General features: G+C 31.6%; 2 protein-coding genes across 2 annotated transcripts; both read left to right on the forward strand.

Moving 5' to 3' along the window:
* The first annotated feature begins 15703 nt into the window (after positions 1–15703).
* Positions 15704–17387, forward strand: LOC126844833 (mitochondrial ornithine transporter 1-like). Its single transcript, XM_050583256.1, has 3 exons — positions 15704–16036; positions 16804–17284; positions 17341–17387. Exons 1-3 carry the CDS (start codon positions 15704–15706, stop codon positions 17385–17387), a joined length of 861 nt encoding a protein of 286 aa, XP_050439213.1.
* Positions 17388–17499: 112 nt separating this feature from the next.
* Positions 17500–18896, forward strand: LOC126844834 (solute carrier family 25 member 45-like). Its single transcript, XM_050583257.1, has 5 exons — positions 17500–17596; positions 17661–17940; positions 18223–18340; positions 18408–18544; positions 18613–18896. Exons 2-5 carry the CDS (start codon positions 17682–17684, stop codon positions 18894–18896), a joined length of 798 nt encoding a protein of 265 aa, XP_050439214.1. The 5' UTR covers positions 17500–17596; positions 17661–17681.

An 18896-nucleotide genomic window follows, 5' to 3' on the forward strand; every position in this document is an offset into this window, starting at 1 on the left:
ACTTGCTTCCACCCCTCCTTCTTCAATATATCGTTTAATTTTGACGCGTCGACTTCGCCTGACCATGGTCCAGAAATAATACCGGCCGAGCACATCAGAAAAGTGCAAACGGAAAACAACGAGTACACGAACAAAAGCGGTTGAATCATATTGGTCGGACTATAGTAGATAGATATATTTCGTGTAGTACTAGACTTTTCTGAAAAACCAACTAAACTATACTGTTTTACATATATACTGTTGGTTAGGTATAATGTTAGGTGATTATTTATTTTACTTTATTTAACTCTACGTTCAACGTTAGGTCACCTAAGAAAATAGTAACCATAATATTTGTACAAAGCAAATATAAATGGCATTTCTAAGTTCTATCGTGGATCAAGTCGATGGAAAACTGTTCACGTGTTACTAGTTCATTTGGTGGATCGGTTGATATCTTCGCTCCTTCGCCGTTTACGTCATGTGTAAAATTTTAACATATTTACTTAATGTACAAAATGTGTATAGATTGTAAATAAAACTTTACGTCAATATAAAAAAGGGTTCATTTTTTAGCAATTTTTTCGTTTGTTGACATTTTAACCTTTTTTTTCAAGACGTTTTATGTGTTATAATACAATTTTAGATCTACCATCAATCTAATTATCTGACCAAAATACCTAAAACCTTCCTGGTAGAAGTTAAATAAAGAAAACATATTTATACATTCTCAGGAAAAAAGGTTTACGATATATTTTTGGTTTGTCGATGTTTATGGATAGTAAAGAATAATGAATCTATGAATAAAGAATAGTTCATACAAATTTGTAGCTTATTCGCCTAGATTCGGGAATAGGTGACTTGTTAAAATTTTTGACCTGATAAAGTACCTTTTAGGTACAAATTCTGATCTATTTTGTAGTTGCTACACCATGAAATCGGTTCAGTAATTTAAAATATATCGTAGGTCCAGACACAAAAATAAAAACACATCATTGTAAATACATTACCTTTTCAGCTTTGCATCGAAGCTAAAAATATTACTAATCGATAGCTATTCTTGAATATTATATTTATGCATTTTCACGATACCCTTTCACTGTGTTAAAATGCTAGTTTTAATATTTATTATGTAAACTAATTAAATAATAATTATTATAAAAACGAAACTGTTGGTTTTGTGATACATTTACCATACAAGAAATTTCAGGTTGCATTAGCCATCGTACCATTTTCGCGTTACACATTCACTTTCAGTTAGAGATAAGAGATACCAGTAATAAAAGATAAGATATCCATGATAAAATGTTTTTGCATGCTGCGTTAGTGAATCAACAGTCAACGAGTAATGAAAATATTTTCATTTTATTGTAAATTATGATATATAGGAGCGATATACATTTTTATAGATTGACAATTAACCCTAAAACTAAGAATTATTTTTAGCTTTGATGCAGAGCGTCGAAGGTATTGGTTTTACTCTGATGTGGGCTTTTTTTTTTATCTGTATACACTGTAAGTTTTTTAATACTGGACCAATTCCTTCGAGTAGCAACTCGATAAATCACAAATTTCATCTAGTTGGTACTTAGGGGGGGGGGGGGTAAACATTGATAAAACTTGTATATTATATTGGTGCCAAATGGTCACAATTAAATTTAGATAACTTGGACCAACCACTACAATCACTCGAGGACCAGTTACAACTTGGACGTCCACAAGATCCATCCACATCCTAACCTAGTGTTAGTTCAACACTGGCATCTGTGTTCTGTTTATTACATAATATATTATAATTTATCTTATTATAGTTACTGTATACATTATGAAATCTGAACTTTTTAAATATTATACATATCCTTAAGCTGACGGCAAGTGAACCGTCGGTGGATTTTTTCAATAACATTTTCTACATAATACATTTTTTTGTTAGTACATAACAATATTGTACATCTATTTCTGTTTTATAACATGTCTACCATTATAATAAACAATTACCGAATTAGTAAAGTTGTATTTTTATCTAATCTATTCCAACTATTTATTTCTTCTTCTAAATCATTTCCTTATTGTTCTACCTATTATTAAATTACTGTGCAAACTTGGGTGACAGGTTCATTGTTTGTATTTCCAATGGAAAATTTATCTTAATGGTTGTTACATAGAGATTTTATGCCAGAGGTAACATAACCTAAATGGAGTTATAATGTTGAGTGACTAAATAAGTCAGTGTAGAATATATTATATAAATAGCTAGTTGTGGAAAAAAATATCCTGGTTGGTTAAACACAATGGTATTGGATTGGCTTAAATATGATTTAAATAAGAACAATGCAGGTTACGAAAATTAATCCTACATAATATTTTAAATAAAAAAGAATGCCGATTTCAATTTTTTTTTGCAACGCATTATTGTGAGCTAAATACAAAATAGGTAAAATAGTTTATGTGGACGTGTATTTATTAAGTGATTCGTTTTTTGTGGACTCTAACTAAAAAACAAAGACACTAAAAACAACGAAAATTTGTGTTTGTACACACATTAAATTCAAGGTTCTTTATGTCTAACGCATTGAATAGTACAAACAATCTGGCTACATAGCTGTTATTATGAATTTGGTCGCTATCGTTAAAAAGCGATAAAGAGATTTGTTAGGTATTTTATGGAAGATATAATTTTCTGACGATATTGACCCCTCTGCAGTGTAGGCAGGATGTGTGAGAGGCGCAGTCCATTTCTTTATAGGTCTATGATTTTTTAACTTATCTTCAATATTGAAATATTAAATCAAACTTCACCACCAGATTTATTTACTTCATAGTTCATAATCCCCTTATTTTGATACCAACCAATGTCACATAAAATATCTAAATTCGAGAGTGACTGCAAGATATTTTGCAAATATAGTGAAAATATATTCGAAGGTATTTGTTTTTTCAATAATGTTTTTATATTTTACCTTGTTTTATGTCTGGACCCACGATGTCTTTTAACCGTTTTCTTCGTGTAGGTAGCAATTCTATGGATTATAATTCGTACATGAGTGGTACTTTATTAGATCAAAAGTTTTAAAAATGTTACCCCTATCTCTTCAAAATCAAAAAAAACACACAAAAAGTTAACACATTTTTTAACTTAAAAATACGGCACGCTATAACTTTTTTTAAATATAATTAAGTTAGTTTAAAATTTGTTTGGAATATTCTATAGACACAGTTTTATTAATACACGTTGACAACCCAAATAATTTACACAGGAATTTCCGTTTTTTTAGCTGAGTTTTAGGGCTTAAGATCTGAAAATTATATTGGAAGAAATCTATTGTGCGACTATAACATGTTATACAATTTGCTAAAATAACCTATAATGAACTTTTTATTATAAAAGAAAAATCTAAATATAAGGGGAAAGTTACACTCTGACCATAGTCAATTTATAGGTTGCTTTGTAAATAAAATATATATATTAAATAGCTAAACATATTTAAAAAACGCTTTACATATTGTATTTTAGCTTTTGAGTTTTTTATTGGCAATATTTAAAAAAAGTGGTTTTAATAAATTGCGACCATATCAATTTGTTTACTGAGTAATTTGTATAAGTTACAAGGTATTATTTCTAATTTAAATAATTTTTCCTATGAGTAACAGTCATTTTTGTTTATTTTAGACCAAAATACTAGGCAACATTTTGACTACATAAGATGGCCCAATTTCAATTTTGTAAAGATATACGAGTTTTTTGGCTACTTTACTATGTTATGTAAGAAGTCGACTTTCATTTAGAAATTTCAGTTGTTTATAATTAAATAAATTAAATTGCAATTTTTACAATATTAAGCCAGATTTTTTTACATAAAAAAGGCCAAAAATCAAAAATCTGTTTCCAACATAACCTATTAAAGTTGCCAAAGAACTCGCAAGACCAATGTCTTACGTGAGGTGTTCAGGATTTGAATAACAAAATCGTGAATTTGTCGGTCGTTAATAAATTTAATACACAAACACACAAAATTTAATTAATATGAAATAATTAGACAATCGAGTAATGTGAAGTTGTTCGAAGACGATTTGTTCGTTTCGCTTTATAGAACTGACCAATATTAACAAAGTATACTTGTGTAATATAATAATTACACATATTTCTGGTTTTTACAAATATGTTTATATTAGTTTACAGTATCTTGTTTATATGCGTGAGTTATTTTATACAACCCATTACATTACTTACATTTTAGCAGAAACTGGAGATAATTATGTATAATATTAAAAGTTAAGTGTATAGTTATTTAAAAAAAATAGCAATTATTATAATAATCTATGCGATAAAATGTGCATGGGAGATACCTAAATTCTACGATAATGACTAAATTGTTGAAAGACCTATAATATATAGGTCATCCTGTATGATTAAGTGTACAATGATTGTATTAACAGTATTAACTAATATAAATTGTATATTTTACTAGTTAATCTAAATAATTACAAATATAATATTTACTAATTTAAATAAGCAAATAAAAAAATACCCAATGGCAAACCAGGCGAACATTTTTTTTTTGAAATATTTTAAATAGGAATATAGTTAATAAGTATAAAATAAGTAGAAAACATTTTTATTTATAAAGATAATATTTTTAAAAACTAAAAGTATTTTATGACAATGGAATAGTGTAGTAATTTTTTTGTAATAACTACATATAAGACATAAGAAATACTAAAAAAGGACGAAAAAAAAACAAATATTATACATACACTTTATGGGATTTATATCACTGAATATAATCAAGCACAGTTGGGAAAAATATATTGATATAGGTTATTTGTTGGGCATATTTAACACAAAAAATCTATATTTTAGGTTAAATACCAAACATTTAAGAATTATGGGCTTAATTAAAAAAATTGTTTTCCAACTTAGGTTAATCTGGCGACAAATTTTTTTAGAGTGACTAATTTTGTTTAAAAATTTTTCTTTAATCGTATAAAACTTGTATTAAAATCAAAAATTTCAAATTTTATTTGGTTTTATTTTGTGCAGTGTAATCATTTATCTCTAAGAATAGTTATATTAATTTACAAAAGTAAAATTTATCCTTTTTAAACTCCATTGTATATTAAGAACTTCGAGGATTATTTACTATATTTATGAATAAAATAAATGTTGGGCATTCTATTTGCGTTTTTTAGAAGCAGCTAAGTTGGCCTTAGCCTGGGCCAAAGTTAATTGTTTTAATTTATATTTTTCACAATTGTCGAAGTGGTTTTCTAAAGAGTCTGGACTTGGCCAAAATAATTTACAATAGGTACATATATAAGTTGATAACTTAGGTGTAAATTTAAATATTTTCGGTGATCGAATTTTAGGAGCATTATCTTTAGAATTGTCTTCAGAATTATCTTTTATGCCATATTTTTCTCGACATTTAAGTAAATGAGTCTTGCATTTACTTAAGTCACAATGCTTTTTACAAAATGGACATGTAAGTTTCTTTGCTTTTCTAATGGAAAAGGTGCATTTATGTACAATTATTTTGTGCACACTTAAACTTTGCAAGTCATTATATTTTGTATCACACTCATAACATTCAAACATTCCAATCTGTTGACAGTTGCCTTGTTGAATATGTTTTGTAAAAATAATTTTATCTGGGAAATCAGTAAAACATTGCCAGCAAATTATCAAATGTTCATCAATTTCAAAATGTTTACGATAATGGTTCTGGAAACCTTTAAAACTCTGATAAATATTATTACAGTTTGGTTTCAGACAAGTGAAAAGAGTTAGACTTGAAGTACGTACAGTTATTCGCTTATTCATTACATCCATTATAGTTGTCTCTTTATCACACTTGATATTATTATCTCCTACAGGTGTATTGTCCGTCACAGATGTTGCTGGTGGTTCCTTTTCGTCTATAAACAATTCTTCATTGGCGCTGTCGCTGTCTGATATATAAATTATTTGATCTTCAGATATAGTATCATCTGCTGGTGTATTTGTGTCATCAGTTTCCATTTTAATGTTTCGATTATCGATCAAATAACAATTATTTTGAATGCCAGATGTAGTTTGATGGTCATTAGGTAAGTTTGAATGAATTTTTGTAGACGATGAAGAACATTGACCGCCGATATCAAAAAAAAGTGGCAAATCATCTTCTGTCGATTCAACGGGTTCTAATTTTGTCACTTGCTTCCCACCAACCTTTATATTAATCAAATACAAATACATTTATACTCACATGTGTTGAATAATGTCATGTAAAAAAAAATAAGGTATTAATCTGATTTATGAATTGATTATTTAATGAATGGTTAAAGAGTTCATTATTAAAAATTATGAATATGTTTTAACATTCCTAGAAGGTAAATGACTTCCCGCCCACTCTGTAATTTTTTTTCAAATTTTATGGTATATTTTATGGCTTGTATCTGCGTCTAAAACTATAAAGGCATACGTTTTATTTGAACGAATCTTTACATAAAACAGTTATTGTCAAGTTATGTTACAAATTATTACAATACGTCTTATAAAAGTGAGAAAATGTATGTGTATCATTTTTAAAATAAACTAGCGATGTGGTCATTGAAAACTAAATCAAATACAGCGGTAGTGGATGCTTACTACGCGCGTCCCACTAAGGATTGAAAATAATTTATACCTTTAAGGTATAGTTTAGATGTATAATATATATACTATATTAGTTCAAATGACAAACCTATTTGTTTCAAGAAAACAGTCATTTTAGGTAAAAAATATAAAAATTGTGTTATAACACATTTTTGGGAAAAAAACTATGATTAAAAATGAAAATAAAAAATAAGTTTTCAATGGAAACTTTGACATAATATTATGTGTTTACTAAAATACAATAATAACCATTAACCGTTACATTTTGATTTGACTTATAAATGTCCATAATCAAATGTCTATTAGGGATGTATCTGATGTCCTATCTTAAGGTAACTTCCCTTTGGAGTCAATAATAAATATAACTAAAAATTATAATTGATATTTTAAGAAATCTCACTTTTTTAATGATGCGATCGATTATCATTTCTGTTTCTATAGCTTTCCTTTTCATTGTAATCCATTGTATTAACAAAATTTGGCAGGTCTCGCATATGACTTTCGGTTTGATATCCTCTTTTACAACCTACATTACAAATAAATGACGCATTTTTATTTTCTAAAACTTGTATGATATATTAAATAATGTTTTTAATTAATCTATGTTTCTCTTACCGTGATATCCAATAGTTCTTTCATTAACTGACTTAAGTCGTGATCACCAGAAGTCGCTGAAAATATATTAATTATTTTAACCTTTCTATCGGATTCTGGCTCGAAAAGGCATATTCTACAAAAATCAAACTCATCGACGTGATTATTGATTTCTGAATTCTCCATTGTAAACGTATTCAGAATAAAATATGATAAATATAAAATTACACTTTGTATTTAACACAAATATAAAAAATGATTTACACACGGATCAATATAAATTAATGACGCGAATACCCTAAAATCGAGGGGTTATAGTCTTAGAAAAATTATTACACGAAAAAACGAAATAAAAACAAAATGTTTTAAGCACAATTGTCTGAAAAAAAAGAAAGTAGAACGCGATTTTCGTCCACAAAACTAATACACTATAGAATGTATATATATATTGACTGTCGACACAAAAATAAAAGTTTATCAGCCGAATTGAGCCTGCGCCACCGGGGTAGCTGTATACACTTTGTATTTAACACAAATATAAAAAATGATTTACACACGGATCAATATAAATTAATGACGCGAATACCCTAAAATCGAGGGGTTATAGTCTTAGAAAAATTATTACACGAAAAAACGAAATAAAAACAAAATGTTTTAAGCACAATTGTCTGAAAAAAAAGAAAGTAGAACGCGATTTTCGTCCACAAAACTAATACACTATAAAATGTATATATATATTGACTGTCGACACAAAAATAATAGTTTATCAGCCGAATTGAGCCTGCGCCACCGGGGTAGCTGTATACACTTTGTATTTAACACAAATATAAAAAATGATTTACACACGGATCAATATAAATTAATAACGCGAATACCCTAAAATCGAGGGGTTATAGTCTTAGAAAAATTATTACACGAAAAAAACGAAATAAAAACAAAATGTTTTAAGCACAATTGTCTGAAAAAAAAGGAAGTAGAACGCGATTTTCGTCCACAAAACTAATACACTATAAAATGTATATATATATTGACTGTCGACACAAAAATAAAAGTTTACCAGCCGAATTGAGCCTGCGCCACCGGGGTAGCTGTATACACTTTGTATTTAACACAAATATAAAAAATGATTTACACACGGATCAATGTAAATTAATGACGCGAACACCTTAAAATCGAGGGATTATAGTCTTAGAAAAATTATTACACGAAAAAACGAAATAAAAACAAAATGTTTTAAGCACAATTGTCTGAAAAAAAAGAAAGTAGAACGCGATTTTCGTCCACAAAACTAATACACTATAGAATGTATATATATATTGACTGTCGACACAAAAATGAAAGTTTGCCAGCCGAATTAAGCCTGCGCCACCGGGGTAGCTGTGGTTTGTAAATGATGACAATATTACAAAACTGATATTATTATTATTATTTGTATACTCTAAAAAAACTGACGTTTAAATAACACAAAACACTGTTCGGAATATTTGCGCAAACAAAGCGTAAACAAGATGGCCTAGGCGTTGTCTCTGGCGAGCAAGCGTTCCGTATTCGTGAAACTGTGTACTGGCATTGATTATTTTAGGTCCACTTCACGGTGACTCACATCCGGCCCATCCGAAGGGGTGTATAATGGCGGCTGCGTTGCGCCCTGGTGGCGATTGTCGGGCACAAACAATATGCGCGCACCCCACGTCCCCAACACCCCACAAAAAGTTGACATTCGTCGTCGTGATCCGTTTGCTGCGACTTGCAGTTGGCATCACTGTCTTCCTCCGAGGGAGTTTATATAGGAGGGTGACGAAACAGATGGCTCGGCAACTAGATTTCCTTTAATGACATTAGTTACCGCAAAATAATTCTACGTTTTTTTAAAAATATCATCATTATTTTTTTTAACTACAACGATTTAAGTCGTGGTATTAATTCATAAGACACACGTGCACGTGCTAAACATTTTTAATATCAACGAAAATTACAATAAGCGTAAATATACACTGTACAAAAAATAAAAAATAAATAAAAATTGTATAATCAGGGGTCATCTTATAACTATTATAGTAAAACTAATAATCGAATCGTATTATAACTTTATTTGTGTAGCTAGTCTGTAGACCCGGATCGTATCTAAATTTATAATAAAAAATTGACTAATTCGTTGTTTTTGGACTTAAGGTCTAAAAATTAGACTCAAAGTGGGTAGTTTATAATCCAAAAAATAGTATAAAAATGTATTAATGAATTTAACTCTCTCTTTAAGAATACAATGTGCATAAACAACTTTTGAAGATGGTTTTTTTGCAATAAACATGTTTTATTCTTATAAAGCATAAAAGCAAACTTGTTGTTTTTTTGACAGTTAAAATTCGGAGGAAGAGCTTGATAGTTTTTAATGGAATTAAGTTTCTTACCGTACTATTTCTGATGTTTTATACGTAATCAACAAAAAACAAAATAAGGCAGTGAATATTATTAAAAATAATAGAACCCAGGTTGAAAGATCAGTTAGGAACTCTCCTTAAGGGTCAATTTTTATTTGTCTGAAAGCGGTGACGAATTATAAAATGTGGTTCAATTATTTAAATAGTATTTATAAAATATATAAATCCATTTTGTTAAAACCATTAAATGTGCCTAATATGGGTAAGTACTTGTTACTTTTTACTCAGATCGTCATACATATAAGTTCGACGTTTTAACAATTGATATAGTATTAATATAAAGAATAAACGTAGATACTAAGCAAACGACGACGTCTACTGTTTTCTAAAACGTTAGACAAATCGAAAATATGTTGAAAATTCTGTTTTTTTTTCATTTTATGTATGTTTTACCGTTCGACCAAGTAAAATTGTTTAAGTCTAAAATAATTAAGATATAAAAAGGTACTTTCAAAATATTTTTAATTTCATTGGGTTTGGCGTGTCTACTTAATGAGACGGTGGCATGCACAAGAGTGCATCATATATTCGTTATGTTCGAAGATTTTCCTAATGAACCAACCACTGTAGAATTTTCTGTACCCAGAGGCTCTATTATCAAAGAATTGTTCAATACATGTGCCGAATCTTTAAGAGTCTTTTTGCGTTTTACATGTGATCCAGACTACGATTTGTTCGATATATTGCAACTAAGGGATGATTATCACAAAAGAAATTACCTACCTAGATTATGTCTCCGCTTTCTATTTGGAAATATTAGATTCTTACATTGATGACATCGAAAAACACATCATCCAGCTTGCTGTTGATTACCCTGACGTGGCAGTCAAGTTTTTTAAAACTAAATTTCTTACACCATCCTATACGATATGCATTTTTTTTGCTGTGTCCAACTACATAAATAATAAATTCTATCCAAGTATATAATATATCAGCACTAGTGCTATTGTAAGCTTTAAACTGCATATAAAAATTATATCATCCATTTAACTGATACGAACAGAAGCGTTTACGTAAGTCGTTGGGCCGTGATTTTGTTTCTCAGTCACTGGCATAGGCTAGCACGGGTGCCATCAATTTTATCAACTTATAATATAGCTGTCGTTGCGATGAAACTGATTTAATTGATTTTTAAACGTACTGGAAAAATCTAACGCGGATAGTGGAGCACAGAGGGAAGTAAGGCGGTAACATAATAAATAACATTATGTTGCTTTTTTTACTTGATTTTTAAAAAAAATGTTCAAAATTGATGTTCGACGTTTGCATTTTTACACTTTGCGAATGTTTCATAACGAGATGATTTTTCTTAATTATAATGAGATAGAGTATTTTATCTGGTTTGTCAAACAATATAGTATAATCATTCGTGTTGGTGTACATATATACTATCGATGGATATAAAGCCGCCATTGACTTTTAATTAGAATATCTTCTAAACGTTAAATCATGATGTGTTGGTTATCAGCACATTAGATAGAACCCATGTATAGGTAAGAAATTTACTGAAATACTTTTTTAAGGAGTAAAAGGTTGGGCAATAGAAAGAGTGATTTCCAAATGTATTTAATTGGGAAAATCGCTCGTTTTTATGACCCTATCCTATATTATCCAATTAGGATGAGTCCTGTGGAAGATCTCCTTCTCTTTAGTGAAGTTCGTCATAGGTATATTTGTATTTTCTTGAAAATAGTGGTATTAAAATATTTAGCGACAGAGATTTTAAAACTTTTAAATTAAATAACTACCAAGAATCATCATGCTACTTTCTTACTGTGTTGGTTTGTACTGTAGAGGTTTAGACTGTACCTACTTGCTTGTTTGAATACTTGCTACTATGCTGTTTAAATAACCATCGTAATTATTGAGCCACTGTGCTAGTATAGTTTTGTACTTGATTTATACCGTACTATAATATGATTTATACCGTATATATGTATGCACCGATTTATAACGTTTTATATATATACGATTTATACCGTATTTTTTTTTATAGTTTGAACTGTACTGGCAGTGGCGCCAAATCATCCACTAGCATCTGGAGGAAAAAATATTTTACACCCACCCACCCAAAACAATTTCACTCATAACATACAAATATTATCAATATTTAATCCTATAGTATAACGTTGTACTAGGTCTTCCACTAAGTTTAGATTAGCCATCCACCTCATCCATTAAATCAATGGGGTAATACACCACCCGACATTTGGGTTCGGCGCCACTGTGTAGATACTGGTTTAGATTGTGCTTGGTTTATACTGTACTAAATACCGTGATGCCGACCGTTGCCGACCGTGATGCCTATAATCTTTTTTTTCGTACCCTCTGTAAGAAGTTTAACTTCAAAAAGTTATGGTGTTTACAGAAACAAAAAAAAACACACACACATCATTTAAGAATCAATACCTACTTAGCTCCGCATCGAAATTAAATTGATTTATTTGAGTAGCATATTAACTAATCAGAAATGGTAACCAGGAGGTACTTTTGAGAACAGAAGTCTAAAGTTGAAAAAGTCTACTGAGTTTCTGCAGGTCAATTTAACAGGGCTGTTGAAAAATATTTATACGTTTTACACCATTATTATTGTTTTTAAAAGTCGATTTTTTTAATTTATTTTAATTTTATTGTAACGATACCAACGCATACCGTATTCGCAACACATGACTGGTTGATTTTGAAACCGTGCACTCGTTTAACTGTCAATATCTATCTTTATGAATATATATATAATAACTAAAGTAGATTAAAAAATTAATCTAAAAATAACGTTTTTATGCGCTTTAAAAAGTATGAAATAACTTTCCGGGGGTCTTGATAACCAAATAGGACAGGTGAACTAGAAAAACGTGGGCTGCAGAAAAGGCTGCATGGTCAGAAGGATTATCATAAGAATTAGTAATCGATTTAAAAGCTTATAATTTTAGATTTATTACTTTATAAATTATCATAAAAGTTGAAATCAAGTTGTAACTACTATATAAATTATCATAAAAGTTGAATAAAAGTTGTAAGAAAATGCAAAAAATTGTAATGATGGGAACGGGTTTGAACCTGGTACCGCTCATATCTGAGCACCGTTCACGCCCAAACGCACCACGCATAATTTTTGCTGGCGGGTGAGAAATAAGTCTTTTTGAATTGCAAGATTCCACCCGGAACGACGGACAAGAAATCGACCCCAATTTAACCCCCTTAGGGGTGGAATTTTCAACCTCTAGTGAATTAATAATGCATTGTCATCGAATTGTGAGCTACCCTGAAAGTTTCAGCCGGATAGCTAATCGGGAAGTGCTCGAAATTTGAGTTGCAAGATTCCACCCGGAACGACAAACAAGATTGTGAGTTCATAAAAACGTTATAAAAATCTTTAGTCACGATATTTGTCGACGAATGACGCCGAAACTACTTAACAAGGCTTGATGAACCTTTTTACACTGTGTGTAATTTGGTCCAACTTGAAACATAGGATAGGTTAAATAGGAAAAATTGGAAAATTTAATATTTTAGTGAAAGTTTATTCCAATAGATATGCTACGTATACAAATATCACAGCTGACAACTAATCAGCTGACATATGGACGGTTGTAAGCTGATCAAATTTATTCATAGTTTCTGGCCAAAAAGACATGGTTTCACATTTCACTTCAAATCACTAAAAAAGTATAAGAAGTCTAACCTCAACAATGCGTGTAGCAAAAAGGCACGACCAGTGCCGCAACTACCATTATAGAGGCCCCGGTGCAGGCTGATTTTAGAGGCCCCTATTTACTATAATGCTCACCCAAAGTTTTGTAGGGTCCCCAATTATAAAACTAAAGTTAAACCCTATTTAATACTTACTTAATCTTAATAAGAGCTGAACTATAATTGGCAGGTAGCTTCAACTTAAACGCTTGAATACTTTTTTTTTTAATTACCTTTATACTTGTTACATACGTGTATAAATCAGTTTATTACAAAAACAAAAAAATCTTGAAACATATTATGATTTAAATATGTGTATAAGTTATAACATGTCAAAAAAAAAATGTATGTAACAATAATTATAATTCAATTTTGGTTTATTTAAGACAATTTTGTTTTCTTGCTTTTTTAGTAGCAAATATTTGAATTATTTTGTTTATATCCAATTCTTTTGTTCTTCCTCATTCAATATTTAAAATACTTATGTTTATCAGGCGATCTTGAGACATTGCATTTCTTAAGTAGTTTTTTATGATTTTTAATTTTGAAAACGATCATTCTGCATTGGCTACAGTAACTGGCAATGTTATAAATATGATACATGCACTAAAAATATCATTGTACATAGAGGCCATATCATTTTCTAAAATACATTGTAAAAGGTGTTTAATACAATGTAAATTTTTTAATGAATCCTTTAATATAGATTTAAGGGATAGAATTTGCCTTGTTATATCAGTACTTAAATCATGTTTGTAAAATATTTGAAAGTCGTAAGATGCTTTTGTGATATCTTCTTCACTAAATGATAATATATTATGCGGTACCAGAAATTCAAATCTTTTAGTAACCTCAAATAATCCTTTAAATACTAATCCTTTGAATCTTTCTTGAAGTTGTAAAATTGCTGTATCTATAACTGGTAAAAAAACCATCACACGAAGATTGTCTTCAGAACTATCGAGTCTTCTATCACCGGCAACATCACCAAAAATCTTTTTTGAATACACACGGCGACAATTAGTTTTTTGGATTGGTATATTACACTTATTACATTGCTCACTTGCAGAAGCAACTAGCTCTTTATAATGATCCCTTAAACTTATAATAGAAGAAGAAGCCTCCTTTAAAAATGTACATGCATCATGAAGATTTGTATTTAGGCTCTGTAATTTTTTAGATACTAAATGGAAGTTCCTTAATATATTTTCCCAGATTGTTAGTAATAAAATAAACTCAAATGATTCAATATTTTTTTTTTAGTCCAATAGATGTGCAGCGGCTGGGTGCGGGCGCGTAGATAGTATCATAATACAATAAATCTATATATAGTTTTGGAAACTTATCACTCCTGTTATTAGATAATACATGGAAATAAATGGAATAGTTTTTTTTCTTAAATAAGGTGGTTATCTGTGTTTGGTCTCCATTTAATTTTTATATAAATATTTATAGCCTTTATTTATACGACACACGTTTGGCTATCGAGTGGTCATATAATCATAATATCGATAACTACAGAAACAAAATAAAATTTATGAACGTGATAAACGTCTGCGACAACATATATATACAAATGATCCATCGGAAAAAGTATTTTCTAAGCAATTGCTGGATATTGGAAGCTGTGAAATAGAACTGCATCCAAATACCCAATGCATCAAATTGCCAGACAATTTCTGCACTGTTGTTCAGACAAAAAATGAATTATCGATGTCTCGGATATACTGAATAATTACTTGGATCATAATTGGCTCAGAAACGTACTATTTTGGCAACAAAAATTGTTTGATGTTGACGAAATTAACTTTCAGATACAACAGTTGTTGCCAGGTGATCTAATATCTTTTAAATCAATCGACACTATTGTTGATGACAATGAAACCGTATATTTCCGATTAGCGCTTAATTAAATTTTATTAATATAAACTAATAATTTGTATAATTTGTAAGTACTATGTTTCAAATGTTTTTCTTAACCCGTGCGAAGCTGGGTACACGGGCAGCTAGTATATATATAAAAATTTCCAATCACGATGTTTGCCGATGATGGACTTTGAAACTACTTAACTGGTATTGATGAAATTTTTTACACTGTGTGTAATTTGGTCCAACTTGAAACATAGGATAGATTAAATAGGAAAAATTGGAAAAGGTGTTCGGAAAATTGAAAAATTTAATATTTTAGTGAAAGTTTATTCCAATAGATGGCGCTACGTGTACATATGGACGGTTGACAGCTGATCATATTATATTCATAGTTTCTGGCCAAAAAGTTCCGATTGTTTTAATAATTATTTTTATAACTGTCCTATCGATTTGGAAAAAATTCTAGACTATCGGACACGGTTTTATTACAAAGGACGAGATGCTTGCGGTTGACTTACTGGCCGGAGCGGTTGGAGGATGCGCTTCCGTGTTCGTGAGTCAGCCGTTAGACACGGTCAAGGTGAAAATGCAGCTGTATCCCCACGTGTACAAAAGTATGTACTCGTGTTTGACCCAAGTTATCCGGAAAAATGGAGTGAGAGGAATTTACGCTGGTACAACACCTGCGCTCATGTCGAATTGCGCTGAAAACGCAGTCATGTTCGGTACATATGGGCAATGTCAGAAAATAGTCGCATCCATTACCAATGCAGGTGTTGAGACCAAGAACTTGAACTACCTGCAAAACGCCGCGGCCGGTGGCATAGCGTCGGTCAGTACTTAACAAAGATATTAATAGTAAATTAGTTATAAAAATGGAGAGAAATGTCAAATGTATTATGTAATTGTCGTATACAAGCTCTAAAGAACAGTTGTGCTGCTGGTTCTTAGTGGATTTGGCTCTGTAGAACAAATTATTAAAGCAGTTGATAAGAGCACGGAGGATCAGCATGTTAGTGGTATGTTTATCGTGGCTTCAATACACAGAAATAAGAGAAATTCGTGAAGTTAGAAGGAAGCGTATTAGCCAACAGCCATAACGTAGAGGGATTCGTGTGGCAAAGCCCCATGTTTATTGATGTAAGACTCCCTCAACATGGTCAACTATTATAATTTCATAAGCGTTTTTTTTATTTCTCTTTTATTATTTTTATTACACAATAACTATAGCATAGAGAACCCTCATAATAAACCTAATGATTCATATACAGAAAAAATTAATTCCACAAAGATATGCATAGACCATACGAAAATCCAATCGGAATCCTCATATTTTAGGGACATTATCTCCCTGTACGGTTCCACAGATAACTCTTATTTTACTAAAATCCTATACGATCCGATAAGTGTATTTATACCGGAGTCCACTTTTGGTAAACTCATAGAATATTCTGTAAGTCTTCTGATGATATTAGAGGAATAGCTGATGTAGTGACGAGCTGGAAGACAAAGTACGCTTTAAAGAGTATCTTGAAAACTATAGCTAATTTCTAGCACAAATAAATCAATATTCGTCGTGTTGTTGTTTTTGTTTGTCAGATATTTACTTCCGTAGTTATATGCCCGACCGAGTTAATCAAAGTACGAATGCAAACCGATTATGGAGACGTCAAAACCCGTTTGTCGGCTGGCGGTGTGATAAAAAATATATGGAATGCCGGCGGTTTCCGGGGTTTTTACCGGGGATTGACATTCACGGTGGCCAGGGAAATGATAGGGTGCTCGCTTTTTTTCGGAGCGTACGAATGGACTCGCGAGATATTAAAACCCAAGGATGAGCCAAAGGAACAGTGTGATGCTTTGTCCACAATGGCAGCGGGTGCTATTGCGGGAATCGTCAACTGGGTGGCCGTTTACCCATTGGACGTGATCAAATCGCAGATACAGAGCACAAAAGACGACAGTGTGCGGAAATTGATCAAACAGCAGATAGCCGGTAAAGGTGGCGTTCGGGCTCTGTACAGTGGACTGTGGCCCACGCTGATGAAGACCATACCGGCAACGGCAGTTTTGTTGTTTGGTGTGGAGTTTTCCAAACCGTTTTTAATTAAGTGTATGAATATATTAAAAGAACAGCTATCGTCCACTCCGGTTTCCGACAAAGAGGTTTTTTCGTACTGTGACTTTTTATCTGGATGGACGGCTGGTAAACAACAATCATCATTACATACGGTACCAGTGTTACTAGCGTTCAGTAACCACGAATTCGGTTTTACGTATAGGCATGGTTTCTACTTGTATAGGACACCCTTTGGATACGGTTCGGGTCGTGCAACAAGTTAAGAACGTCAACCCGTTCGTAGCTACCGGGGAGATTTACAAACAGCATAGAGTATGTCTTCCGCAACTAAATTTTGTTTTTTTTTGATACTGTGGAGTAATTTTGTTGTTCCCAGTTTTCAGGCTTCTACAGGGGAATGATGTTTCCCGTGTTAAGTAGCGGCGTGGTTAATTCGGTGGTATTCGGCGTTAATGGAAACACCATGAGATACATACAAACGCATTTCAGAGACAACGTGTCGGAAAATGACCGCTTGGTCCGTGTTTGTTGTAACTCTGAAAGTTTGCACAAATACTGGCATCTGGACTATTTCGTTTCAGGTTGCGTTGCAGGATTTTTCAGCACCCTAATCAACATACCGGTGGAACTTGTAAAAACCATGCTTCAAGCATCGAGTACGACTCAATTTAATAATAATGTTTATTAAGTTTTTGATACACGCCAGCATGACGCCAATAACTCTCAATCGATCAGTATAATCTCTCATTTTGTTTCAGTTTTGACACAACATAGTTTAATATTTTGTAAATGTTTAATTCTTGAAATCAGGCGTCGTAGGTATTATTATGCAATACTACGGAACCCAGTCTTAGAATAGGTCTCCACTAAAAAGACCGAAGAAACAATATTACAATAGACACGGTATAGCTAAAAGTTCACAATATTTTCTGTTTTAGATATATCTACACGCCCGACGGTGAGTTCGGAAATTGGTCCGATACAACTAACTCGAATACTGTACAGACAAAACGGTATACGTTCATTATACAGCGGAGGGATCGTACTACTGCTCAGGTGTGAAGTGGTCGAAGGCAATGTTTTATCGCGTGAAGTTTCGGACTAATGAAATTGTATTTTATAGAGACGTACCCGCTACAGGGATTTATATGTTGTCTTACGAACACATTTGCTGTTTGTTAAGGTATCAAACCGAAGAGCAACGGAAACCTGACGACTCGTTCTCGTGGTCTATACAAGTATTTGCCGGTGGCATGGCTGGTAAAATTATTAGATTACATGAATTCATTAATTGATATACGATATTTAAGATGCGGTTGTTTGCTTAGGCGTAACCAGTTGGGCGATGATATTGCCACTGGATGTTATCAAAACGAAAATGATGACCGATAGTGGGAATAGTCTTTACAACGGTATTTGGGATTGTATTAGAACCACATACAAAAGCGGCGGAATAATGCAATTTTATCAAGGGTTTTGGGTAACGTGTTTGAGAGCTTTTCCTGTCAACAGTGTCGCATTTTTAGTCTACGAGTTTTTATTGAAGACTTGTTCGGATCCCGTAAATGAGTCAACCGATATTAAAACAAAACAATCAAAATGGCTCGAATAA

The sequence above is a fragment of the Adelges cooleyi genome, unplaced genomic scaffold, assembly GCF_023614345.1.
Source record: "Adelges cooleyi isolate 19-005CV unplaced genomic scaffold, UGA_ACOO_1.1 ACOO_flye_CR_arks_rails_tigmint_CR_PRNA_651, whole genome shotgun sequence".
NCBI lineage: Eukaryota > Metazoa > Arthropoda > Insecta > Hemiptera > Adelgidae > Adelges > Adelges cooleyi.

Bases quoted from the DNA above. Each gene is read 5' to 3' on its own strand.
- LOC126844833 (XM_050583256.1), top strand. From the start codon at position 15,704: ATGCTTGCGGTTGACTTACTGGCCGGAGCGGTTGGAGGATGCGCTTCC. The intron at 16,037-16,803 runs GTCAGTACTTAA...TTTGTTTGTCAG, and splicing joins CGGCCGGTGGCATAGCGTCG to ATATTTACTTCCGTAGTTAT. The intron at 17,285-17,340 runs GTGTGGAGTTTT...TTAAAAGAACAG, and splicing joins AACGGCAGTTTTGTTGTTTG to CTATCGTCCACTCCGGTTTC.
- LOC126844834 (XM_050583257.1), top strand. From the start codon at position 17,682: ATGATGTTTCCCGTGTTAAGTAGCGGCGTGGTTAATTCGGTGGTATTC. The intron at 17,941-18,222 runs GTACGACTCAAT...TTTCTGTTTTAG, and splicing joins AACCATGCTTCAAGCATCGA to ATATATCTACACGCCCGACG. The intron at 18,341-18,407 runs GTGTGAAGTGGT...TGTATTTTATAG, and splicing joins GGGATCGTACTACTGCTCAG to AGACGTACCCGCTACAGGGA.